This window comes from Sciurus carolinensis, chromosome 6 (genome assembly GCF_902686445.1).
Source record: "Sciurus carolinensis chromosome 6, mSciCar1.2, whole genome shotgun sequence".
In the NCBI taxonomy this organism is placed as follows: domain Eukaryota; kingdom Metazoa; phylum Chordata; class Mammalia; order Rodentia; family Sciuridae; genus Sciurus; species Sciurus carolinensis.
Genome location: NC_062218.1, coordinates 32,026,985 through 32,054,479, shown reverse-complemented (window position 1 = coordinate 32,054,479; position 27,495 = coordinate 32,026,985). Strand labels below are relative to the sequence as shown.

At 38.3% G+C, this 27,495-nt stretch overlaps 2 protein-coding genes across 22 annotated transcripts in view; both read left to right on the top strand.

Annotated features, from left to right (window-relative positions):
- Nup155 (nucleoporin 155) overlaps nt 1-12,792 on the top strand; it is a 60,569-nt gene extending 47,777 nt beyond the window's left edge. The window contains exons 30-36 of one of the 3 annotated variants that reach the window (XR_007109131.1): nt 602-715; nt 1,726-1,846; nt 2,386-2,496; nt 7,673-7,809; nt 8,800-8,906; nt 9,973-10,174; nt 12,460-12,792. Coding sequence is in view for 2 of the 3 variants with exons in the window: in XM_047555870.1 (XP_047411826.1) it covers nt 602-715; nt 1,726-1,846; nt 2,386-2,496; nt 7,673-7,809; nt 8,800-8,906; nt 9,973-10,111 (729 nt within the window). In the remaining variant the exon portion in view is untranslated. Of the gene's footprint in view, nt 1-601; nt 716-1,725; nt 1,847-2,385; nt 2,497-7,672; nt 7,810-8,799; nt 8,907-9,972; nt 10,410-12,459 lie in introns of those variants that run through there. The other 2 variants (XM_047555870.1, XM_047555869.1) reach the window with 2 other exon arrangements.
- A 13,299-nt stretch (nt 12,793-26,091) lies between these two features.
- The window catches only part of Cplane1 (ciliogenesis and planar polarity effector complex subunit 1), a 140,942-nt gene continuing 139,538 nt past the window's right edge, over nt 26,092-27,495 (top strand). For 7 of the 19 annotated variants that reach the window (XM_047555859.1, XM_047555854.1, XM_047555856.1 and 4 more), the window contains exon 1: nt 26,119-26,400. The gene's annotated coding sequence lies outside the window, so the exon portion shown is untranslated. Of the gene's footprint in view, nt 26,401-27,495 lie in introns of all 19 variants that reach the window. The other 12 variants (XR_007109127.1, XR_007109130.1, XR_007109128.1 and 9 more) reach the window with 6 other exon arrangements.

Below are 27,495 nucleotides of genomic sequence, written 5' to 3'. Positions count from 1 at the left end.
ACATACTGAGTAAACTACATTGCCTTAACTAAAAGACTAAAAAACTTAACAGTTGTCTAAGTGCAAAAGCTTATTTCCTATTCACAAAAATTGAGTGGTTGTTTCTGATTGGCAGGTGACTTTCCTCCACATGGTTGATTTAGGGACCCAAGTTCTATTTTCTGACACTGCCATTCCTAGGGCCTTGGCTTTACCTGACAGAGGAAGAGAAAGAAAGAATGTGTAAGAAGCACATTTATATTTGGAAAAAAACATGGCCCTGAAGTGACATACTTCATTTCTGCTCTCATTCTATGAAGAGAACTCACTCTTGTGGCCATACCCCTTGCATAGTTGACTGGAAAGGCTGGTTTAGTTATGTGTCTGGCTCCATTCATGGGAGGTGCTAGTATTGGTGGGCAGCAAAGGCTTTCTGCTGTAGTACACATCCTGTGACACCTGTTATGTTGAAATGAAGTGTCTTAACAATGATGTTACTCTATTATAATAGAGGTCTTTATAATATTATTTTTATTTTAGCAAATGTTATTGGGAGTCACTCTTTCACGTACCTGTTGACTTATCATAAAGAGATTAAAACATTATTTTCTGTCCAAAATAGGTTGCTAGGATTCAACTTCAAATACAAGAAACACTACAAAGACAGTATTCTCATCATTCTTCTGTACAGGATGCAGTTTCTCAGTTGGATTCTGAGTTAATGGACATAACTAAGGTAATAAAAAAGCGAGTAAAATTCCTGTAATAGTCATCTTATTTTTAGGAATTCCTTATTTGTTTCATATTTTGCCTTTCGTTTCCTGAGAAATATGATTCTATCTCTTCAAAATAAGAAAAGCCATCCTTGATACTTGTCAATGGATGGGTAGATGCCAGCTATGGCATCTGACTCCTAGAAAAGGCTGAGCTTCCCCGCCAGACTTGTAGCTGAGAAGAACACATTAGCTTCACCTGGGGGCTGTGTTAAAATCAGCTAATTTATGACCTTGTTTCTTGTCTTGGAAGAAGTAACTTACATTTGCTTAACTCTCCATGCTTCCCTCAATCGTACTTTCTTAAAAGTTCCTTCCTCAGTTATTCTTAGACATGGTTCCAAGTACCCTGAAACATTCCCAAGATTTATCAGTATTCCCTTAATTCTGAACATCTGGTTTAAATAACACTAATTCTAAAAGAAGTGTCATTACAGCATCTCTGTCCTGGCCAAGAAAGAAAGGGATACATATTAAAGTCTACTTGAATGTATTTATCTTGCATTCATCATTTTTAATCAGGAGTTACAGACATCTTTATACATACAGGTTGAGCATTTCTAATCCACAGTGCTCCAAAATCTGAAGCTTTGAGCACAAACCTGACACCATAAGTAGAAAATTCCATGCCTGACCTTGTGATGTGTCATAGTCAAAACACACAAAATTATTAGAAATATTATAAAAGATTTTGATCAGGCAAAATCTTTATTTTGTACATAAAGCATGTAAGAAACATTAATGAATTTCATGTTTAGACCTGGTTTCCATCCCTAAAATATATCATGGCATATATTTACATATTCCAAAAATCTGAAACACTTTTATTCCTAAGCATTTTGGATAATGGATATTTACCCTGTATCATGGTTTAGATACATTTGATAAAATCCTTGATTATTTTTAATTTTGAAGAAATGCTCCAATATTAATCTCTGGTTGATTGTTTAATTTTGGGATTTTTCTCCCACAGCTTTATGGGGAATTTGCTGACCCATTTAAACTTGCAGAGTGTAAACTTGGAATAATTCATTGTGCGGGTTATTCAGACCCCATATTGGTGCAGACCCTTTGGCAAGATATCATAGAGAAAGGTAAGTGTTCAATTATAGTAAACTAACATACATTATTTAGTGATATAGTAGAGGAATGCAAACTTCTAGTAGCTAGTATTCCTAGGACTAAGGAAAGAGGTATACCTAAGAAGAGAGAAAGTGGGGGCATCTGCATATAGTGGAGGGTGATCATACAGTGATCCCACTAAATATTTGGGGATCCCCTTAGTGGAAACAGTGTCATTTCTAGGATTTATGCTACGCAATACGGGATATTGGGCTGGGGATATAGATCAGTTGGTAGAGTGTGTGCCTCGCATGCACAAGGCCCTGGGTTTAATCCCCAGCACCACATAAACACACGCCAAAAAAGGAATGTTGAGACACTTTGCTCAGATCTCATAATCTTGTAAGATGAGAGCATTTATCATTAGTAACAGAAACACAAAATCTGCTAATTATATTAATGTGAATATCAATTCTAAAGTATTTTGAACCCTGAAACAATTAAATAGCCAATATAAACATTTTACACTAAAAATAATTTGGGTTTCTACTGACATGTCTCTTTCTTACAGAATTGAATGATAGTGTAACATTGAGCTCCACAGATAGAATGCATGCTCTTAGTCTGAAGATCGTGCTCCTTGGCAAAATTTATGCTGGCACACCTCGCTTCTTCCCTTTAGGTAAGCAGTAACCTTAGGTGCTGTCATGTTCTATTTTCTGATGATTTTCTTCACTTGATGACTTTTTTCTTCATTGAGAAGTAATCATCTTTAGAGTAAAATAGAGAGTATCTTTATTGCTATTGAGCTCAGCAGTTTAATTCTGCCTCCCAAAAAAAAGGACCTCAGAAGATATCAGAATTTGTTCATGAATAGTTGAATATGAAACACCAACTTTCCAAGTTGATATATCTATTTTGGGATTATGCAGATTATATTGTTGGTAACTCAGTACAAGGTTGTGAAGAGGGATGGAAGATTGCTGATGTTCTGTGATTGATTTAACAACTTTCTGTTATACAGAACATATTTTTCTTTAAAGTAGCAAATGGTTATGTTACAATTTTAATTATTTGAACCCCTTTCCTAACCAAATATGCTGACTACAATTGTTATTGTAGGCAGCTGTTGTGAGATACTTGCCAACCTGTAGGTTTTCCTCAGTTTTAAAACAATAGAAGCACTAAAACTACATCCATGAAGTAGAATACTAAGCACCTTTATGTTATTGAAAACTATTTAGAAACATGAAAATGCTCATAATATAGCATTATTTCTTTACCTTTATTCATACATTTATTTACATATAGTGCTGGAGATGGAGCCCAGGGTCATACTAGGCAAGTACTCTATCACTGAGCTATACCTCCAGCTCTAAATTTTCTTAACAATTGGTTCTTTTTAGTTATACATGACAGTAGAATCCATTTTGACATAATTATAAAAACGTGGAATATATCTTGTTCTAATTCAGACCCCAGTAGCTCTTATTCCCTCTTTCCTCTATCCACCCCCTGGCTCCTTTCCCTCTATTGGTTTTTCTGCCATTTACCATAGTGGTTTTTTTTTTTATTTTTAATTAATTTCTTGTGAATGTACACAATGGTGAGATTCAATGTGATATATTCATATATGTACATAGGAAAGTTATTTCAGATTCATTCCAGTCTTTCCTTTTCCCATCCCCCCTTAATTTTTCTTTTTCTTTTCAAATGTGTTTATAGACCACCTCAGATGGTTAGCATCTACTCCTTGAACATAGTCAGAAGTAATACCCTTATTTCTTGTAGGTATAGTATTAAGACTATACTGTGCCATTTCACTGATATAGAAATAAAGAAAATAAAAAAGCAAGGGCTAGGGATATAGCTCAGTGGTAGAGCACTTGCCTAGCATGTATAAGGCCCTGGGTTCAATCCCTAGCATCTTAAAAAATAAATAAGCAGATATAAGCTAGGTGCAATGATGCATGGATATAATCCCAACTACTCAGAGTGTGAGGCAGGTCTCAATATTATGTATAACTATAATGCACTAAGAAATTTTTAAAATTATTTTTAAATTTAAAAAAAAAAGGGCTTGGAATGTAGCTCTGTGGTAGAAAATCCTTAGATTCAATCCCCAGTGTACTGCAAAAAACAAATGAAAGAGCAGACATATATATGTATTTTTTCATATTTAATATTGGTACATTAGAATTATACATATTAATAGGATTCATTGTTATATATTCCTTTGTGCACATGAGATAACAATATATTTTGGTTAGTATTGTTCCCTAATATTTCCCCTTTTCCTCCCTTCCTGCCTCCCACCTGATCTTCCTTTACTGGTCTCCCTTCAATTTTCATGAGATCCCCCATAGTTCCCCCTACCATCACTTTCTGGCTACCACATATGAGAGAAAAACCTAACAACCTTTGGCTTTCTGAGTGGTTTATTTTGATTAAAGAATACTATCACTTGATAGTATCCATTTTTCTGTAAATGACAGAATTTCATTCTTCATTATGATTGACTAAAACTCCATTGTGTATACATGCCACATTTTCTTTATCCATTCACTTTTGACACAACTCAGCTGGTTCTATAATTTGGCTATTTTGAATCGTGCTGTTTGTTATAAACATGGGCATGCATGTATCACTTTAGTATGATGACTTTTAATTTTTTTTGGCTAAATACCAAGGAGTGGTATAACTGGGTAATATGGTGGTTCCATTCCTAGTCTTTTAGGAAACTTCATAGTGATTTCCATAGTAGTGTACCAATTTATAGTCCAGCCAACAGGGTAAAGTGTTCCTCCCTCCATCCTCTCTAGCACATATTATATTCTTGATTACCGCCATTCTTAATGAAATAAAATCTCAGTGTAGTTTTGATTTGCATCTCCCTAGTTGCTATAGATGTTGGACATTTTTTCATATATTTGTTGGCCATCGATAGATAGATATATATATATATATATATATTTTTTTTTTTTTTAAGTGTCTGTCTAGTTCATTTGCCCATTTATTGTTTGGGTGATTTAGGGATTTTTGGTGTTAAGTTTTTTGAGTTCTTTGTATATTCTGGATATTAATTCTGTTTCAAAGAGTAGCTAGCAAAGATTTACTTTCCATCTGTAGGTTCTCTCTTCATGTTGTTTGCTGTTCAGAAGCTTTTTAATTTGATCCCCTTTATTCTTTTTTTTTTTTTTAATATTTTTAGTTGTAGATGGACTCAGTGCCTCTATTTATTTATGTGGTGCTGAGACTCGAACCCAGTGCCTCACACGTGTTAGGCAAGCACTGTGCCATGAGCCACAACCCCAGCCCTGATCCCCTTTGTTCTTGATATTAATTCCTTAGCTTGAGGAGTCCTGTTGAGGAAGTTGTTGCCTGAGCCTACATATTAGAATGTTGACCTTATGTTTCTTCTATAAGTCGGAAAGTTTCTGGTCTAATTCCAGGGTCCTTGATCCATTTTGAGTTGACTTGTGTAGGGTGAAAGAGAAGAGTCTAATTTTATTCTACATCTGGATAACTGTTTTTTCTCCAACAAATGTTTTGCTTTTGTCAAGGATTAGGTAACTGTATCTGTGTGGGTGTGTCTCTGTGTCTTCTATTCTGTTCCATTGGTCTGTGTTTGTTTTTATGCAAGTACCTTGCAATTTTTGTTCCTATGGCTCTTTCATATAACTTGAAGTCAGGTATTGTGATGCCTCCAGTTCTGGTTTTGTTTTTTTTTTCCCCCTTGAAATTATTTTGGCTATTATGGGTCTTTTATTCTTCCAAATGAACTTCAGGGCCTTTTTTTTTTTTTTTTTTTTTTTTCTAGTTTTATGAATATGTCCTTGGTGTTTTGATGGGAATTGCATGGAATCTGGATAACATTTTTTGTAGTATGACCATTTTAAACAATATTAATTCTGCCTGTTCAAGGACGTGGGATGTCTTTCCGTCTTCTGATGTCTTCTCCAATTTCTTTCTTCAGTATTCTGTAGTATTCGTTGTAAATGTCTTTCACCTTCTTGGTTAGATTTGTTCCTGAGTTTTGTTTAGTTTTTTGAAACTATTGTGATTAGGATTGTTTTCCTGATTTTTTTCCTCTGCAGATTGACTTTTGGTGTCTAGGAAAGCCTGTTGAGTTTTGTATGCTGATATTTTTTATCATGTACATTTTTTAAAATAAATGTTTATAAATATGTGAAACTAATACTTTTTTTTTCTTTTTTGGTGGTGCTGGGGATTGAACCCAGGGCCTTGTGCTTGCGAGGCAGGCACTTATCAACTGAGCTATACCCCCAGCCCTAATAGTTTTTTTAAAGACCATGTTGTACACAGTTCCTTTGATGGTATTTATGCTTTGCCCTAGGGTATTAATTTTTGAACCCTATGAATTTTAGAGTGGAAGAGACCTTCCTTTTTCAGTCAGTTTCTCAGTAGCAAGCAAACATCAAGGGACTTCGAACTGGATCAAAGTTAGAAGTTTTTAGAATTCTTATTATTTCCCTAAGTCTCTGAATGGTAAATTCTATAGTACACACAGGTTCAGTGGTAGTTCTTTCAGTGATTGCTCTTACCCATGGATACTTACATTTTAATTTCTAACTTTAGGTATTAGAATTAAATTTGACAACTGTAACTGTCAAGATCCTTTTTTTTTTTTTTTTTTTTTTTTTGAGGTGGGCAGAGGTATCGGGGATTGAACTCAGGGGCTCTCAACCACTGAGCCACATCCCCAGTCCTATTTTGTATTTTATATAGAGACAGGGTCTCACTGAGTTGCTTAGCACCACCTCACTTTTGCTGACACTGGCTTTGAACTCATGATCCTCCTGTCTCATCCTCCAGAGTCACTGGGATTACAGGCAAACACCACCATGCCCGGCTCAAGATCTTATTTATGAGAAGTCAGGTAATAAAAAGTAGATTAGAACATCAGAATTAGAACCATCAAAATAATACAAACCTAAGGAATAGGGCACTAAATTTTCTTAATATTTTAAAATCAGAATGCAGTAGCCCTTTCTGAAAAGCTATTAAATTGGAGATAAAGATTTTTTAAAATATAGATTTTTTTTTAAACTATAAGATACTCTCCACTAGTGGGATTATGAATAGTCTCTATGTTCTTCTTGTATCTTTTCAAATTTTCTGAGTTCCTTAGTTTTTTTTTTTTTTAAGTATCTTTAAAGTATATAACTTAATGGTTTAAGATGCATATTCACAGAGTTGTGCAGCCTTTATCAGAGTCTAGTTTTAGGACATTTGCATCATCCCAAAAAGAAACCCTATACTACCAATCCTGTCATTCTAGCAACTAAGGAGGCTAAGACAGGAGGACTGCAAGTGCAAGACCAGCCTTAGCAACTTAGCAAGACCCTATGTCAAAAAACAGAAAGGCCTGAGGTTGTGGCTCAACGGTAAAGCACCCCTGGGTTTAATCCCTAGTACTGAAGGAAGGAAAGAAGAAAAACCTCATATTCATTAGTTGTCACTTCCCATTCCTCCCCACCCTCCAGCCCTACTTTCTGTCTCCATATTTGCCTGTTGTGGTACATGAGTGTGTTTATCAAAGTTTGGAGTTTTTAGAATTCTAAAATAAATTTATAGAGAGATTTTCTTTTTTCTTTCTTTTTCTTTTTTTTTTTTTTTTGTTTTCGGTGCTAGGTATTGAATCCAGTGATTCTTAATTGTACGTACTACAAACTAAGCATTCACTCTAACACCAAGCTATATATCCCCATCACCCTACATATTTTTCATTGGTTTTCAGAAGATTTCCCCCTCACAACTACTCAGCTATGAGTAAGACATAACTTTTAGTATCAAGAGTTGAAAACTCCCAATTTCTGATCTTTTTCTCTCCCCAGATTTTATTGTACAGTTTTTAGAGCAGCAAGTATGTACTTTGAATTGGGACGTAGGCTTTGTAATTCAGACCATGAATGAAATTGGAGTGTCATTACCTAGACTATTAGAAGTTTATGATCAACTATTCAAATCAAGAGTAAGTAAAAACATTAAGACAAATTATTTAATATTATCGTAATTTTTCTAGATATAGAGTGGGACATTTTGATTTCAACTGTCATATCACTTAGTCTAATAGAGTTACAGCAGAAATTCACACCATTGACTATTGGAAACTATACTGAAGACTTTTAAAACTGCTGAGAGATGCTTTGCTACATATCATGATTAAAAAGAAATGTTAATGTTTTTAATATTAATAAACATAATTATATATACTTAGTGGAATGGGCTAAGCCAGGGTATGCACCAAACATTTAAGAATTGTCAGTTATTTCTTTTTGGTGGTACTGGGGATCAAATCCAGGGCCTTGCACATACTAGTCAAGTACTGTACTGTATCATTGAACTACATCCCCAGCCCAGTTATTTTGAAAGAATAAAATCACAGTGTATTTATTCAGTGTAACATAATCAAAACTATCAGTGCTTAGTGATTATTCTCACCCACATGGAACCTTATGAAAGTAATTGTGATTTTTATACTAACAATAAAAGATCCAAATAAAACCTTGTTGAACCAGGTTTTTTTGTTTGTATGTTTTTTTTTTTTTTTTATAGTAGCATCACACAGTGCTTTTCAAGACATCTTCTACATCTTTCTTATTTGAACCTCACAGTACACCTATGGTGGAAATGAACAAATAGTCGTATCTCCATTATCTGTTGCAAAAAGACAAGGGCAGAGACATTAACTAACCTTCTCAAGTCACATGACTAGCAACTGTTAAAAGCAGAACTAGAATTAAGATTCTAAGACTGCATAAGTTCAAAGTAAAAATGGTATAACAACCTATGGATAAATTTCTTTTTAATATCACATTCCTAAGCAGGACATTCACATGCTCTAAAAAGTACATCAGTACATCAATCCTCCTAAAAGATATTTCAGTTTGGTTTTTAATATTCAGAATATTGAGCATAGTTCACCTTATAATTAATTTTATATATATATATTTCTTTATAGGATCCATTCTGGAACAGAATGAAGAAGCCACTACACCTTTTGGATTGTATCCATGTACTATTATTTAAATATGTTGCAAATCCTAGCCAAGTTTCAAATTGTGAGAGGTAACTATGATTAAATATCATATTCTAGCAAAAGCTTTTAAATGCTTCTAATACCCGGGTAACAAATTTTGGAGAAAATGTGGGAAAATATGGGGATTAGAGATTACGTTCTGTATATACTAGCAATAACTATTTGAATGCTTTCAGCATTTATAAAAAGTAGGAACCTTTTAGTTTTTTAACCATTATCCTAAGTCCTTTCTACAGGTGAATATGTATCACTTAATGAATGACTTATAAACTTTCTTGGCTTTAAATTAAAGACCCAGGACTAAGACATTTCAATTATGTCTTTGTGATATGGTTGGCCATTTTCAGGAATAGTATTCTTTTTAAAATTTCTTTTAACTTTTCCCCATTTTTTTATTGGTCCATTATAATCATACATTATAATGATGAGATAATAATCACAGATGCACACAATATAATAATATAATTTGGTCAGTATCCTTCCCCAATATTTCCCCTTTTCCTCTTCCCTTTCCCCCTGGTTCCTTTCCTCTACTGTCCTTTCTACTGTCCTTTCTTTTTTTTTTTTTTTTTTGATGCTAGGGATTGAACCCAGGGAGGGCCCTGTGCTTGAAAGGCAAGCACTTTACCAACTGAACTATCTCCCCAGACCTCCCTTCAGTTTTTGTGAGATATTCCCTGCTCCCACTTTCTTTCCTTTTTCTTCTCCACCTTCCACATATGAAAGAAAATGAGCAACTCTTGACTTTCTGAGTTTGCCTTATTTCATGTAATATGATGTTCTCAAGTTTCATCCATTTTCTGCAAATAACATAACTTCAATATTATTCTTTTGATAAAGCCAAAAGGATATATTAGCAGGAATCATCCCTTACTGACTTCTCATTATAATATTCTTCAAAAGGAAAATTGTGGTTATTTGGTAATTGACATCCCCATTAGGTGTCCACAGTTTTCAAGTATTTGCCACTTAATGTGATCCTTGCTTTTCTATGGGACTGTAAGTAAGATTAGCAGACTTTGGAGAGAAGAAACCCCATAGGAGGTAATGTTTCTAAATGTATAGATTGTTGATCAGATGTTATTTCCTTTACAGGAGAAGATTTACAAATCTCTGCCTGGATGCTGTTTGTGGTTACCTGGTTGAGCTCCAGTCTATGAGCTCTTCAGTAGCAGTACAAACCATCACTGGGAATTTTAAATCTCTTCAAGCAAAGTTAGAACGACTTCACTGATGATTGTAATGTATTTTCATTCATGCATTTTGATCTGTAAAATAAAAGCTCAGCTGGGTCCAGGTATCAAGTGTTCTAAATCTAAGAATTTAGATGCAATTTTAATAGAAATGTGTTTTTAATAAGTGGCTAATATATACAAATAGCACATTTGCCAAATGAATTCTTTTATATGACTACATTTTGGTTTTTAATAATGGGTTTGGAACTAAATAAATAATTAAACAAAATAATTGGCGTGGGCTGGGGTTGTAGTTCAGTGGTAGAGGGCTTTTTGTGGTGCCCTGAGTTCAATTCCCCTGCACCAAAAATAACAATAATAATGGTAATTGGTTTAAGAAATAATAAATTAGATTATATTTGAATTTAACACAAGGATTTTTAAAAAGTTCTTGTTTTGAATTTTACTTCAGGCAGAAATTTTGAGTTTATATTATTCTTTTTCAAGTAGGATATCTATGCCAAAATTTCAAACAATAGTCCTTGAATAGGTAAATGACTCTTTTGTTTTTAAAGTTCATTTTTAGAAAGAAATTTCTGTAACTAGTAATTTTATCAGGTACAGCCCTTGGAGTTTGAAATACATACTTAGTCATCTGAGCAGGTGATAAACTTACAACTAATGTTCTGTGTCCTCTAAACCTACATGGGAGATACCATTTCCTTTAAGTGTCCACCTGGCTCCTCTTTGGTTTTGTAATTACTGTTTCCACTAGAGCCATGGTTCTCAAAGTGTGTGCTTCAAACCAGCAGCAGCAACATCACTTGGGAATTTGCTAGAAATTCAGATTCCTGGGTCCCTCTCAGACTACTGAATCAAAATCTTTGGGGGTGACACCCAGCTTTCTGTTTTAACAAACTGTCCTGGGGATTCAGGTGCATGTCAAGTTTGAAAGCCATTCCATCAGCAAATACTACTGCTTTCCTTAGTTTATGGATTGGGTTACCTGATTCCTTCACCTCCTTTCCTTATCAGTAACCATAACAAATGAGTTTTGCCCAAGACATACAATGTGTAAAGGCAGAATTGTTAGTAATGTAATTTTTAATTTGTCTTTAGCAAATTGCAATAACTAAACTAAGTCTTAACAGAGTCATGGCAACAAGAAGAAAAAGAGTGAGAATAACTAGAGTTAATAAAAAAGCAAAAATACTGACCTTTTCCATTCTCCTTTTATGCCAAAGTAATTAATTACCTTCTATTTCCTGTCACTAGTGCATGTCTAACAATTTTTAAGTACATTTTGAATATAATTTTACTTCTACTTTTAGCTTTCCCTAAGATCATAGGGGTTCCCTTTTCCACATTTTTTCTCTTAGAATTTAGCTCCCCTTTCTTCTCTAGTCTTCAATTACATAATATTTATAGAATGTCAAAATAGCACTCACAGGATTTCACTACCTCTCATTTTTTAGCTTTTTATTTCCTTAAGTTTAGCTTTTTTGAATATGTAAAATGGATGTATACTATGTATTATCAGTTTTGTAAATTTAAAATTGTCATATCTACTTAAAAATGATGAAGGTCTTAAAATGTAATTTAGATTTGACTCCATTTCTGCTAAAATGACATATTTATAACTTCAGTTTTGTTTTAAGCACATTTACATATAAACACATTAATATATGTTTTGAATGTATGTGCTCAACTCACAAAACTGGGTGTGTCCGAGTACATTTTTTGAAGGGCTCTAGACTACTACGTCTGTCTGGTCTGTAAGAGTCAAAAATCTGAACCTTGCCCCATTTATTCACATAGCACACTGAGAAGGTTTAAGAATTCCAGCCCTCTGCAGATGTTTGCAATACCTTCTGGAGGTAAGGTCCCTAAAGGAGAGGAAATTAATTCCTCTCGTTTTTAATCCTCTAGAACAGTGTTCCTAAAACTAGCATTCAGAAGAATCATCTGGGTAGCCTATGAAATCAGATTCTTGACTTCCACCCCTAATGGGATATTGATCCTGGCAGTTCAGTGATCACACTTGCAGTAGCACTGAAATAGCACATTCATTCAATGCATAAATACACTTTGTATGTGGTGTTTGATCAGCACAAACACATAGGCAGTGAGTCCTTGGTGGAATATATGTTATGAAACAGTGTGTTCATTATGGGTAGTCAGGAGTCATTGAAGGTCTTGGTTGTGATGAATTTGTTTTTTTTAAAGATCACTTTAGGGCCTGAGGTTGTGGCTCAGTGGTAGAGCACTTGCCTCACATGTGTGAAGCATTGGTTTCTATTCTCAGCACTGCATATAAAGAAATGAATAAAATAAAGGATCATCAACAACTAAAAATTTTTTTAAAAACATGATTTTAGTAACTAATTTCATCTCAACTTTTTCACAGATTATTCATTCTCAGGATGCTTTATCTCCATATTTTTTCTCTTATTCATGGAAGAAAAATTATGATAATAATCCAGTCACATCATGGAAATGAGGCACTGAAACATCAAATCTAAAGGTTTTGAAAGAGTTTATAATTTCCTTTTATTCTCTATAAATATCTTCATTTCTTCAGAATATTTGTGAGTCCTCTAGTACATCTTTTTAAATTTTTTAAGTTTTATTTTCCTCATATATAAATGAGAAAGTTGAAGCTAAGACTTAAATCTAATTTTGTAAGAACTGTGGCTATTTTTTATTTTGTTCTACTTAAATACTAGTTACAATACTATTTTATTTTTATTTGAAATAAACATTTCTACATTATTACAGCATGTTTGAAGTTAAAATTTATTTTAAAACTATCTCATGCATTTTATACTTTTGGCAGTTTCTCTCAACAAACTTTGGAACTTTTTGAAATTTATCTGTTTATCCTGTGGGATATCATGTCCCACATATCGTGTGTCTACCCCACACCTGAATGACCTTCTGAAGCACCTCCATCAAAGCATAAGTCTAAGCTCATCCCTCTCTCCCTGCCCCCTCTCTACACTTGTTCCTTCTTTATTTTCTACATCAGTCTTTATTGTCTAATTACACAAGTTTCTAAATTCTTCCTTCTTCCTCCAAATCCTTTAACAATATCTAATCATGTCTCTTTCTTGTATGATCCACATTTGTCCATTGTCTTATTAGTTTAGCTTTTTAGAGTTTACCATTTCACTTGGATGTCTGCAATATATCTGAGTGGTCTGTCTTTTTTTGTGGGGGAGAAGGTACTCAACCACTGAACCACATCCCTAGCCCTATTTTGTATTTAGAGACAGGGTCTCACTGGGTTGCTTAGCACCTAACTTTTTGCTGAGGCTGGCTTTGAACTCACAATCCTCCTGCCTCAGCCTCCCAAGCTGCTGGGATTACAGGCATGTGCCAGTGTGCCCAGCCAAGAGAACTGTCTTTTAAAAATGTAAATTTAATATATTATTTCCCCACCTTTTCCCTCAGAAGTTACTTATGGGCTGGAGTTGTAGCTCTGTGGTAGGGCACTTGCCTAGCACATGTGAGGCCCCAGGTACAATTCTCAGCACCACATAAAGATAAATTAAGGTATTTAAACAGGTTACATATTCATAGGATGACATATAAGAACTCCATTGCAGGCGAATAAAAATTAAAATAATAAAAATTTCAAGTTAGTTTTATCACAAGAAGAACTTATTGGTCTCAAAATTAAAATGTCCAAGCACAGAGCTATTTCCACATGGCTAGATCCAGAGCCCACTATCTTCAGGGCTTTCTTTAGCTCAGCCCTGCCCTTCTTTTTATGTTCACTGTCTGCTTTTGCAGACAGTTTGCTCTGTTACTCCTGGGAGAACATGGGGTAGTGTTGTCCTGTTAACTCTAAGCCAGAAGTGCAATTAACAGAAAAGACCTAAGATGGGCTCTGATTGATCAGCCTTTAGTATTGGATTCAGTGTCAGGGGAAGATGGGGGTACAGGATCATCATGGAACAGGAAAGAAGTGCTTCCCTGAAGAATTGGATGGTGGACACATGAGTCCACTATGTCTGTCCACTTGCATTACTTAATATTCACTTTCTGTGATTTGATGAAAAATATAAAAAAGCCAGGCCTGACCAAGAAGCTTGACCCAGAGCAGGATCTACAAGCCCATTCCAAGGCACACCATAATCAAATTCTAAGCAAACTAGGAATAAAAAGAAACAGTCTGATAAAGGATCTCTGTGAGAAACAAACATGGTGGTAAAAGACTAAATGTTTTCTTCAGAAGTGCTGAAGTAAATGTCTTTATTTGCAAATGACATAGTTATCTGTAGGAGAATTTACAGAGTACAGAGAAAATACTAGAGCCAGTAAACAAAATTACTAGAACTAAGTTTAGCAAAGGTCATAGGATATAAGGCCAATGTACCAAAGTGAGTTGGATTTCTATATTTTAGCAATAAGTATTCAAAATTTTTACAATGCCTGGCATAGTGGTGCACTTCTGTAATTCTAGTCTCTCAGGAGGCTGAAGCATAAATCCGGCACTGTGGCGCATGCCTGTAATCCCAGCAATTTGGGAGGCATGAGATTTGCAAGTTCAAGGCCAGTCTCAGCACCTTTTGAGGCCCTAAGTAACTTACTAAGACCCTGTTTCAAAACAAAAAATAAAAAAGGGGGGCTGGGAACATAGCTTACCAGTAAAGAACCCCTGCATTAATCTCCAATACCAAAAAACAAAAAAGATGGCTTCAGCCCAAGATTCCAGACCATCCTGGGCAACAGCAAGACCCCATCTCGTGCTACTTGGAATTGAACCCAGGAACTTTCACATGCTAAACAAAGCACTCTATCACTGAGCTACATCCCCATTCCTTTCTATTTTTAGACAGAGATTTGCTAAATTGACCAACAGGTTGGACAGATTTTTATATCATTTTTATGCATTTAGCATTAAAAAGAAGCCAAATAAATTGTTTAAGATATTCCCAAGACAATTTTAAATTGATAGTTCAACTCTTCTGATGATTTCTAGTCTCAGATATTGATGTCTGATTTTCAACACAGTATTCTTGGGAAAGGCAATCAGCATGACCCTGAGTGTCCCACTGTGACAGGGTATGCCAAGAATGCAGAACACTGACCATTCTTTCCCTGGGCCATTTCCAAGGGTTGTGTTTGCTTAGGTAGTGTCTCAAACAATGAGCCTGGCTATTTGCCTCTTATTATAAGAACACTAAATCCAAAGAAGAACTCAAACTATCCTTATTTGCTGATAACATGATTCTATATTTAGAAGACCCAAAAAATCCCACCAGAAAATTTCTGGAACTCATAAATGAATTCAGCAAAGTAGCAGGATATAAAAATAACAGCCATAAATCAATTGCATTCCTATATATCAGTGATGAATCAACTGAAGGAGAAATTAGCAAAACTATCCCATTCACAATAGCCTAAAAGAAAATAAAATATTTGGGAATCAATCTAACAAAAGAGCCAAAAGAACTCTACAATGAAAACTATAGAACACTAAAGAAAGAAACTGAGGAATTTAGGAGATGGAAAGATCTCCCCATGTTCTTGGATAGGCAGAATTCATATGTCAAAACGGCCATACTGCCATAATCGTGTGTGTGTGTGTGTGTGTGTGTGTGTGTGTGTGTGTGGTGCTGGGGAGTGAACCCCGGCCTTGTGCATGCAAGGCAGGGACTCTACCAACTGAGCTATATCCCCAGTCACATTATACAGATTTAATGCAATTCCTATTAAAATTCCAATGACATTCTTCATAGAACTAGTAAAAGCAGTCATGAAATTCATTTGGAAAAATAAGAGGCCCAAAATAGCCAAAACAATCCTCAGCGAGAAAAGCAGGAGGCATCACAATACGAGACCTTAAGTTATACTACAGAGCTATAGTAACAAAAATGGCATGGTACTGGCACCAAAATAGACAAAGACCAATGGTACAGAATAGAAGACACAGAAACAAACCCACATAAATGCAGTTATCTCATACTAGACAAAGGTGCTATAGATATACATTGACAAAAACACATCCTCTTCAACAAATGGTGCTGGGAAAACTGGAAATCCATATGTAACAAAATGAAATTAAGCCCCTCTCTCACTCAACTCAAAGTGGAGCAAGAACACAGGCACTAGAGGCACTAGAACAAAGACCCTGTGCCTAATAGAAGAAAAATAGGCCCAAATCTCCATCATGTCAGCTTAGGAACTAAATTCTTCAATAAGACTAAAATCAAGAATCAATAAATGGGATGGATTCAAATTAAAAAGTTTCATCTCCGCAAAGGAAACAATCAATAACATGAAGAGAAAGTCTACAGAATGAGAGAAAATATTTGCCACCTGCACCTGAGTGAGATAGAGCAGTAATCTCCAGGATATATAAATAACAACAACAACAAAAAAATTAACCCAATCAATAAGTGGACAAAAGAACTGAACAGACACTTCACAGAAGAAATACGATCAGTCAACAAATGTATGAAACAATGTTCAACATCTTTAGCAATTAGAGAAATGCAAATTAAAACTGCACTGAAATTTCATCTCACTCCAGTCAGAATGGCAATTATTGAGACAAGTAACAACAAATGTTGGTGAGGATGTAAGGGAAAAGGTACACTCATATATTGCTGGTGGGACTGAAAATTGGTGCAACCACTATGGAAAGCAGTATGAGATTCCTCAGAAAACTTGGAATGGATCCACCATTTGACCCAACTATCCCACTCCTTGGCCTATACTCAAAGGACTTAAAATCAGCATACTACAGTGATGTGGTCACATCAATGTTTATAGCAGCTCAAGAGATGAATGGATAAAGAAAATTCAGTACATATATATAACAGAATATTACTTAGCCATAAAGAATGAAAATATGGCATTTGCTGGTAAATGGATGGAACTGGAGGCTATCATGCTAAGTGAAATAAGCCAATCCCAAAGAACCAAAGGCCAAATGTTCCTTCTGATATGCAGATGCTAACTCACAATAAGAGTGGCAGTAGGGAACAGAAGTTCATTGGATTAGATAAAGGGGAAGGAAGGGAAGGGAGAGGGATAGAACTAGGAGAGACAATAGAATGAATCGGACCTCACTTACCTAAGTTCATATATGAATACATGACCAGTGTAACTCCGTATCATGTACAACCACAAGAATAGTAAGTTATACTCCATGTATGTATAATATGTCAAAATACATTCTACTATCATGTATAACGAAAAAGAACATTAAAATAATTGGAGGAAAAAAAAGAACAGTAAATTTCCCAGCTTACTGTCTCCTGTTACACAATCTGCTTTATCCATCTAGGTAACTGCCCCAGTGGAAACTGGGAGACATGAAGAACCTTAGGAACATCGTAGTTGTCACTGCCTACTGCTTTTGCTTTAAGAAATAATTGTCCTTTTTCTCCAACCACAGGAGACTTGTGTTTTCTGCCACCATCCATGACTCATAGTAGTTTGTTGGGAGTTGGGAGGGTAGATCAGTGGTAGAAGCACAATTGTGCAAGACCCCGGGTTCAACCTAGCACTGCTGGAGGAAAAAAAAAAAAAAAAAAAAGGACAGCTCATTAGCTGGCAAAAATGGTAAAATCCCAGAGTCTTTCCAGGCCCTAACAGTTAACAACCTCTGCCAGTCAGCATGCCTGTAATCCCAGTGACTCAGAAGGCCGAGACAGGGGGACCACAAGTTCAAGGCCAGCCTCAGCAACTTAGCAAGACCCTGTCTCAAAACTTAAAAAAGGGCTGGGGATGTTGTTCAGTGGTAAAGCACCCCTGGGTTCCGTCCCTGGTATTAAAAAAAAAAAAAAAATGTTAGGATGAGGCATTTCTTAAGGGTGTTCTACGGCTGATGGCCATTCTACAGGTTTTGATGCACATACACAGGCAATCACTGTCACCTAACAGCTGTTGTACAATGTTCTCCTTTGGAAGGTTAAAACAGGAGGGAGGGGGAAATGCATCTTAGAAGGGATGAAAACAGTAGTTTTTTGTTTTTAAACTGGGGATGGAACCCAGGGGTGCTTTACCACTGAGTGACATCCCCAACCCTTTTTATTTTCATTTTGAAACAGGGTCTCCCTAAATTACTTAGGGCTTTGCTAAATTGCTGAGACTAGCCTGGAACTTGCAGTACCTCTGCTTCAACTCCCAGGTTTCTGGGATTACAGATGTGGGCCTCCATGTGCACCCTCTATCAGCTTTTTAATGAAGAATTTAGATTTCTCTATGAAAATAGTCATCTGTGACCATGGATAATTTTAACTTCTTCCTTTCCAATTTAGATGTCCTCAATTTCTTTCTCTTGCCTAATTACCCTTGCTAAGACTTCCAGCACCATGTGAAATTAGTGTAGTAAAAGTGGATATCCAGTTCAAATAAGCCAATCCCAAAAAACCAGATATCCTGTTTCTGATCTTAGAGGAGTCTTTCAGCTTTTCCCCATTCTGTATGATATTGGCTGTGATTTTTCATATATAGCCTTTAGTGTTTTGAGTTATGTTCCTCCTATACCAAATTAATTGAGTTTTTAAAATGAAGGGATGTTGAATCTTACCAACTGCTTTTTCTACATCTATTCAAATTATCATATGGTTTTTGTCCTTTGGTCTGTTAGTGTGTTGTATCACTTTTATCAATTTGCATATGTTGAACCATCCTTACAACCCTGGGAGGAATCCCACTTGATTATGATGTATGATATTTTTGATATGCTGTTGAATTCAGTTTGCTAGTATATGATTGGGAATTTCTTCATCTGTGTTCAAAGATATGGGTTATTGTATCTTTGTCTGGTTTTGGTATCAGGCTTCATAAAAAGTTTGATAGAGTTCCTTCCATTTCAATTTTTTTGAATAGTTTAAAGATAGTTGGAATTAGTTCTTTAAATGATTGTAAAATTCAGCAGTAAAGTCATTAAGGTTTTGAACTTTTTAAAATGGGAGACTTTTAATTACCACTTTAATCTCATTCCTTATTATGTCTGTTTAGGTTTTTCTATTTATTCTAGATTCAATTTTGGTAACTTATACATGTTCAGGAATTTATCCATTTCTTTTGTGTTTTCCAGCTTTTAGCATTTAATTGTTCATAGTAGTTTTTATCATCTTTTGCATTTCTCTGGTATTAGTTGCAACATCTCCTTTTCATCTCTGATTTTATTTGGACCTTCTCTTTTTCTTGGTTATTTTAGTTAAAGGTTTGTCCGTACTGTTTATCCTTGCAAAAATTCAACTCTGTTTCATTCAACTTTTATACTTTACTTTTGATTTTGCTTATTTATGCTTTTATCTTTATTATTTCTTTCCTTCTACTAATTTTGGTTTGATTTGTTCTTGCTTTTCTAAGGTCTTTAGATGCATTGTTAGGTTGTTTATTAGAGATCTTTCTGTTTTTCTACTGTATGTATTTATTGATATAAACTTCTCTCTCAGTACTGCCTTTGCTTGATCCCACAGATTTTGGTTTGTTGTGTTAACATTTTCAGTTGTTGCTAGATGTTTTTTAATTCCCTTTAAATTTCTTCAATCACTAATTAATCATTTAGGAGCATGTTACTCAATTTTCATGTATTTGTATAACTTCTGTACTTCTTGATTTATTTATTCCATTGTGATCTGAGAAGACATATAATATAGTTTCAGTTTTTTAAAAATTTAATGAAATCTTGATGTGTAGCCTAACATATGAACTGTCCTGGAGGATATTTCAGGCGATGGTGAGAAGTAGCCAATTGCTACTCTCTGTAGCCATTGGATGAAATGTTCTGTAATTGTCTATTAGGTCCAGAGTCCATAGCTCTATAGTAACACTAAGTTCAGTTGTTTCTTTGTTTCTGTCTTATCTCGCTCCCTCTGGCCGCAGAGAGAGACACGACAAATGTCTGAAGCTTTGGAAGTTTATTATGCACAGTCCCTCTCCTACACTTCTCTTACTCCCAGCTTCCGCGCACTCCCAGCTTCTCTTCTCTCAGCTTCTTCTTACTCCCAGCTTCCGCGCACTTCCAGCTTCTCTTCTCTCGGCTTCTTCTTACTCCCAGCTTCTGCGCACTCCCAGCTTCCAGCTCAGCTTCAGCCTCCGCCTCTCTACTCTCCCACCCACCAGGCTTATATACACTTCAACCAATCAGGGGAGAGTACACGAGGTAAACGCGGACAGCTGCAAGCATAGGATAGGTACACGAGGGGGGCATGCTCTAATCACATCGTTAACTAGCCAATCATTGGAATTCGCTGGTTGTTTACTGTATAGCTGGCCGCTTTTGGCTCAGCGTCAGGCGCCATCTTGACCATGCCCAAGGCTGGGGGTCCCGGAAACCCCGACACTGTCTGAATTATCTGTCCATTGAGGAAACAGAAGTGTTGAAGTCCCCCACTATTAGGGTATTATAGTCTATTTTTCCCTTTAAATCTAGCAATATTTGCTTTATATATTTAGGTGACCCCATGTTGGGTGCACATGTATTTACAGTTATTATAGCTTCTTGCTGAATCAGTCCTTTTATCAGTATATAATGGCCTCCTTTCTTTTTACAGTTTTTGATTTAAAGTCAGCTTGATCTACATACATGTAGCTACTCTTCTTGCTTGTGGTTTCCATTTGCATGAGATCTTTTTCCAGCCTTTCACTTGTAGTCTTCATGTATTTTTACCAGTGAAATGAGTTTCTTGAAGGCAGCATATAGTTGGGTCTTTTTTCCCCCGCTTCAGCTAGTCTTTGTCTTTTGATTGGTGAACTTAATTCATTTACATTCAAGATTATTACAGATAAGTATGTACTCCTTCTGTTATTTTGTTAATTATATTCTGCTCATTTTGTATATTATTTTCCACCTCTTTTTTATATTTGTGATTTGTTAGTTTTTTGTACTATTTAGATTTTATTCTCTTATTTTTCTCTTTCATTTATCTGTTTCTATAATGAGTTATGTGTCTACATATTTTTTTTCATGATAGTAGTTATTGTCCTTTTGTTTCTAGTGTTGGATTCTCAAAAAAATTTTTGTAAGACTGTTCTGGTGGTGGTAAATTTCCTGTATCTGCTCATCTGCAAAAGACTATTTCTTCTTCAGTTTTGAAGGGCAATTTTACTGAGTATAGTAGTACTATTGGTTGGCAGTTTCTTTTTTTCTTTCAGCATTTTTAATATTCTCTGCTAGCCTTTCAGGTTTCTGTAAGAAATCTGCTATAAGTCTAATGAACATTCCCTTATACAAGACAAAACTTTTGCTGTTTTTAGAACTCTGTCTTTGTCTTATACTTTACACATTTTGACTATAATATGCCTTGGTGAAGGTCTGATTTAGGTGAATCTAATTGGGGCCCTTGGAGCTTCTTGTGTCTGGATGTCTGTATCTCTTTGAATATTTAGAATGTTTGGTGCTATTATTTCAAAAATAGTTTTTCTTTTGGTACTTGGTATTGAAATCAGGGGCACTCTACCACTGAGCTACATCACTAGAACTTTTATTTAATTCTTTTTTATTTTGAGATAGGGTCTCACTAAGTTACTGATACTGACCTTGAAGTTGTGATACTCCTGCCTCAGCCTTCTGAGTCACTGGGATTACAGGTATATACCACCATGCCCAGCATGAAATGTTTTCAATACCATTCCCCTTTTCCTTATCGGGAATTCTCATATTGAAAATATTTGTTCACTTAATGGTGTCCCATGTGTCATAGGGGTTCTTCTTTATTCTTAATTCTTTTTTATTTCTTTTTTTACCTTGGAGGTAAGACCCCCATACTGTCCAAGGCTTAGTATACTGAGGGCTTTGGCTATGGACAACTGCCTTTGTTGAACAGTGGTGACTGTGGAGCCAAACACAGATACTATCTGGTTTGATACCAGTATAGGTCAAAATAGCCATATTAGTTGAACTACACACCATCTGGATGGTAGTGGCAAACGAAGTATCCTCCATAGTGATATGTACTGATATCTATGCTGTATATCAAGGAGCAAGAATTCTGGGAGCCAGGCCACCAGAAACACGTGACTATAGGGCATTGGCCTCTGGGGTCAAGCTATATGGCAAGACCTTTAGCCATAAGCCATGAAAAAGATGTAGTGTATGTTAGTGGCCATGCTCCCTTGACTAGCCCAGGGAATGATGAGGCAGATGTTTTGGCTAGGATGAAGTGATTACAGTGGGCACTTCCCACCAACCTGGTGACTTGGTTGTATTGCCGCCTGCAGCATGCAGATGGGAAAACCATGTACAATGTAGTCAAACAGGGTCTGCCTTTAACATGGAACACCCTGGTAGATGTGCAGGAGTGTTCTCACCCTTACCATTTGGAGCTACCGAAGGCCAGGTAAAGTTTGAACACACCCCCTTGACATGATGGCAGGTTGACTACATCTGCCCTTTACTGAAGTCAGAGGGGGCCAAGTTCACCTTAATGGCAGTTGATATGACCACAGGGTTTTATTTGCCTGACCTAGTAGCCAAAGAATCAACATACTACAATTTTTGCCCTGATGGTGTTAAAAGCCTTTGTGTGGCCAACCCATCATAACAGAGTGATCAAGGCACCCGATTCATGGGTCAGGATGTACAGTGATTGAATGAAGGCTGCACGTCTCATATCACTCATAGACTGCAGGCATGATAGAACAATATATTGACCTGCTTAAGCAAGGACTCAAAACTGCAGTCAACCCACCTTCTAGAAGGGGTGGGCACAGTGTTTGTGGACAGCTGTGTGAGCTCTGAATGAGCTTCCCCAATGAGGGGACCAGCTCCTGTGGGGGCTTTGCATAGAAGCACCAATACAGGTCCAGGCAACAACAAAGGATATTTTATTTAAGCCTGGGTTTGGGTAGCAAGGAAATGTTCTCTTGAACTGGGGACAAACTGTAGATTGGACATGGCCCTGGACAAAATAGGACCTCCACTTCTGTTGGGACAGCCCATTAGCCCCATGGGGGAAAGGTTTGGAATGTGCTCTCCTTGTGACAACTAGTGAATGGTCCCCCTGGGTATGTGTTACTTGGTCAGGTCCCACAGATGGGAAACAGATTTTAAAGGGCACTTTTGTCATTTCCCTTTGGCCATTTATGAGTTCCTCAGTGCTGGTACACACAGAACCTGCTGAAGTTCAGGATCAAGCTATGAGAGTGTGATACATGGCTCAGGGAAGCTGCCATAGGCAGCCACTGTGTTTTCCCAGAACTTAAAACAGGCATGCATTCTCTCATATGAACATGATTAACCTGTACAAGTGTCTGTAACTGCTCTGTCCTTTTGATTGTAGTTGTACCCTTGCCAACACCATTGTCCTTGGGCACACACTTACACCAAAGTAGCAAACACCTCTGCCTGCTGGGCATGCAGTGAAGTGCCTGGGAGTTCTGCTGCTGGATTACCCTGGCAAATCCAGCCTACTTCCCATGACAACTGGATATGTCTGAAAAAGACTTTTGATGTCACTTCAATTTAGGATGAAACTAGTTTTTAGTAATTGTGGGTGATGGGGCTTATCTTCTGGTTTTACGTTGCTGAAGCTTATACTGTTGTGGCCTGTGGCTGCAGGGCTCTACCCTCCTTGCTAAGGGGTCTTTACAGAAGACATCAGCCATGTAGACTTTATGGTAAGAATTCCTAAAGGGGTGGATTGTAGGGCAGGCCCAAATGGCTATATTTAGGCACCCTCACTGAGACTTCCAGTCAGCTATGTTTTAGTATGAAGTCAGTCATAAAAATCCTGATATAGCATATGTACTCAAGGTCATAAACATCTGCTTGTAAGCATATGCTTACTTATGTAACCTGTCGCACGGTGCCTTCCCTGGTCTGCATATAAAAAAAGCCAGTGGAAAGACCCAGAAACTTAGGGGTGGCTGCCACTTCTGTATAAAGCACATCTTCTTTCACCTGCTAGGAACCCAAATCTGTTTCCCAGGGTCTGAGCCCCTGCAGGACACTGAGGCCGGTCTCAAACTTGTGATCCTCCTCCTCAGCCTCCCGAGTCACTGGGATTACAGGCATGCATGCACCACCAAACTGTGCTCTTCAGTGTTTTTTGGTTTTGGTTGTGGATGAAACTTTATTTATTTATTCTTATGTGGTGCTGAGAATTGAACCCAGTGCCTCACACATGCTAGGCAAGCACTCTACCACTGAGCCACAACCTTGGCCTCTCTTCAGTTCTTTTTGACTATAGTTTTGCAGCTTCTATGTGTGACCTAGCATTTTTGGGACCACTGGATAAACACATGCTAAGCTTGATGGACTTCTAACCTCTCCCAGTCTAAGTCTGCAAATGATATGGTATTTGTCCTTTAGGGGATTTCCCCTGCCTTGTTGAAAACAACATCTGAATCTCATAGGAGATTCCCTCCCCTACTCTTTGTAGTTTATAAAAGCTTCAGTAATTTCCTTCAAGGGAACTATGTTGATATCCCTCAAAAGCTCATGTGTGAGACAATGAATTTTCAGAGGAGAAATGATTATAAGATGTGTAACCTAATCAATGGATTAATCAACTATATGGATTCACTGGATGGTAACTGTGGGCAGGTGGAATATGGCTAGAGGAGGTAGGTCACTGTGGACTTTTCTCCCTGTTGAGCAGAGTCAGCTCTGATTCCCCATTGCCATATCCTGAGCAGCCTTCCTCCCTCATGCCCTTTCACCATGATGTTCTTGCCTCACCTTAGGAACAGATGGTGTCAGCTGTCCAGGGACTGAGCCTCCTGAACCAGGAGCCCCAAATAAACCTTTCCTCCTCTATGTTGTTTTTGTCAGATCTTTCGGTCACAGCAACAAAAAGCTGAGTAAAACATACGTCTTTCTAGGTAATTTGAGTTCTCAGGGAATGATCCACTCATATTTGCCCCAGATTTCTTATTTTCTCAGAGTTATTTTCCTCCACACTACCCAAAGTGTACAGGTTCAATGCAATTACTAGCAAAACATCAATATCAGTGTTCACAGAATAGAAAACATAATGCTCAAATTCAAGAAGAAAAAAAGACCCTGAATAACCAAAGTATTCTTGACAGAGGGAGGAAAAAAAAAAAAAAAAAGCTGGAGGCTTCAGAGCTGATTTGAAGATATACTACAAAACCACAGAAACCACAATAGCATAGACTAGCATAACAATAGCAATGTCGACCAAGAGGACAGAATAGAGAACCTAGAAAAAACCCATGCACGTACAGCAAAGGCGCCACATATTGGAGAAAGAACTTCATCAGCTGGTGCCAGGAAAACCGGATACCCATCCGCATGCAGAAGATTGCATCCTGACCCCTCTTACACTCTACGAAAACCAGCTTACCATGAATCAAAGACCTTAATGTAAGACCTGAAACTCTGAAATGACTAGAGGAAAACTGGGGAAATACCGATTATTACAGCCAATGCTTCTCTGGACAGGACTCCAAAAGCACAGGAAACAAAAGCCAAAACTGACAAATAGGGTTACCTCTGCAAAGGAAGGAGTCCAGAGTGAACAACCTACAGAATGAGAGAGCATATTTACAGGTATTCATCAGAAGGCTAATATCCAGAACATATAAAGAACTTAACAACCACAAAGTAAGTCATATTTTTTTAATGGATAAAGGATTGGAATAGGCACTCTCAGAAGAAGAAATACGAATGGCCAATAAATATGAAAAAAATGCTTAGTACCATTAGCCATCAGGGAAAATGTTTCGTAGCGTATTCTAAGGCGCCTACCTGGTCTCGGGGGCAGGGCGCAACCCCTTCATTTTCGGGCCTGCGGAGGGCTCCACTGAGGAGGAGACAGTCCGTGAATTAGGGTGGTCGGATATTACACGGTTCTGCAAACCTCTGCACAGCGCCTGGGCACTGGGAAGAGCAGTCAGAGGAAGGAGCGTATGGGGAGCGATGCAGTGGGACCAGCCCCAGCTGACCCGGGGGACGAGCCGAAGAAGGGACCACCCGCGGGGCCGGCAGCTCGCGGGCGCGCAGGAGCTGCGGGACCGGGGGCCGGCGGAGGAGGCGCGGGGAGGCGGGGGAAGGGGAGGAGGCCGCGCTCGGAGCAGGCGCCTCACGGCCCCGCCCCGCCCCGCCGTCTCCAGGACGCAGGCCGCGTCGGGGCGCCGTCCGCCTCGCGTCTTCGCCCAGCCGCGGAGCATCCCCCCGGCGGAGGTAATTACCGCAGCTCCCCGGGCCCGCCGTGGGCGTCCTCGGTCCCCGGCACATCTCCTGCCTAGCACCCCCGCCGCCTCCCGCGGCCGCCGCCCCGGCCCTGGTTTCTTCGCGCTGCGGCCGCCCGCCGGTTCCTCCGCCAGTCTCCTCAACCAGGTCCGCCCTCCACCCCGGGCCTAGTCCCTTCGCGCTGCGGCTTCCCTAGCTTCCGCCAGCCTCCTCAGCCAGGTGCGCACGCCCTCCACCCCTCGCCCTGGTCCCTTCGCGCCGAGGCCGCCGGGTCCTCCGCCAGCCTCAGCAAGGTCGGCCTCCCGCCTTGGCCCCTTCGCGCTCTGGCCTCCCTGTCCTCTGCCAGCCTCCTCAGCCAGGCCTCCCCCCTCCCCCCGCCCTGGTCCCTTCGCGCCGCGGCCGCCCGCTCCTCCGCCAGTCTCCTCGGGGATGTCCCCTTGCACGCCCGCAGGCTGACCCGGACCCGCACCGCTGCAGCTCGCGGCTGCCGCCGAGCCTCCTCGTAGGCCCCGAGGGACGCCCGGAGGGTTCCTCGGGGTGATGCCGCCGCGGCGTCACCGGGAAACCCATTTGTGACCCTAGCTGGTGATAAGTTGAACCCTGAGGTTTGGGCGCGATCGTGTGTGGTGGAAACCAGCGCTTGTTCTTCGAAAGTGCATTCGCCCATGTTTTACCGAAAGGCGCGCCCCGGAGGCTGTGCAGTACTCCTAATGCATTTTGTGCGATCGATTTTTCTTAAGTTTATTTGTTCAGTGAGGTTTGTTTTTATCCATCTAGTAGCATTAGTGTTGAGAGGGGTGCAGTATGTAGCGGAAACAACTGCTACCTAACGAGAGGTGATTTTTGGAGTTCTTAAAGATGGAAGGCCATCCGTCAAGTCTCTTCATTTTTGAGTTTTCCCAGTTGCCCGGTATTTTTTTCTTTATGATATTGTGGTGAAGTCTGCAGTTACTCGTTGCATTTAGTTGTCTGGTCTTTTGCAGTCTGTTTCCTCAGCCTTTTCTTGACTTTCATGACCTTGACACCTTTGAAGCTTATAGATCAGTTATTTTGTAGCATCCCTTAGTTTGGACTTACCTGATGTTTCCGTATGATTGGGTTCAGGTTGTGTACCTTTACAACATATGTCACAGAGGTCTCATTTCACTTTTCAGGTGTCACATGATTTCCATTTGTCCCATTTCTGATTGTGTTCGTTTTGATCATTGGATTAAATGGAGTCTGCTTGCTACTGTGCAAGTGCCCTGTTTTCCATCAAATGTCTTATTCATTTTTATGAATTCAGTTTCCTATTTTAATCCATTAGTATAATAG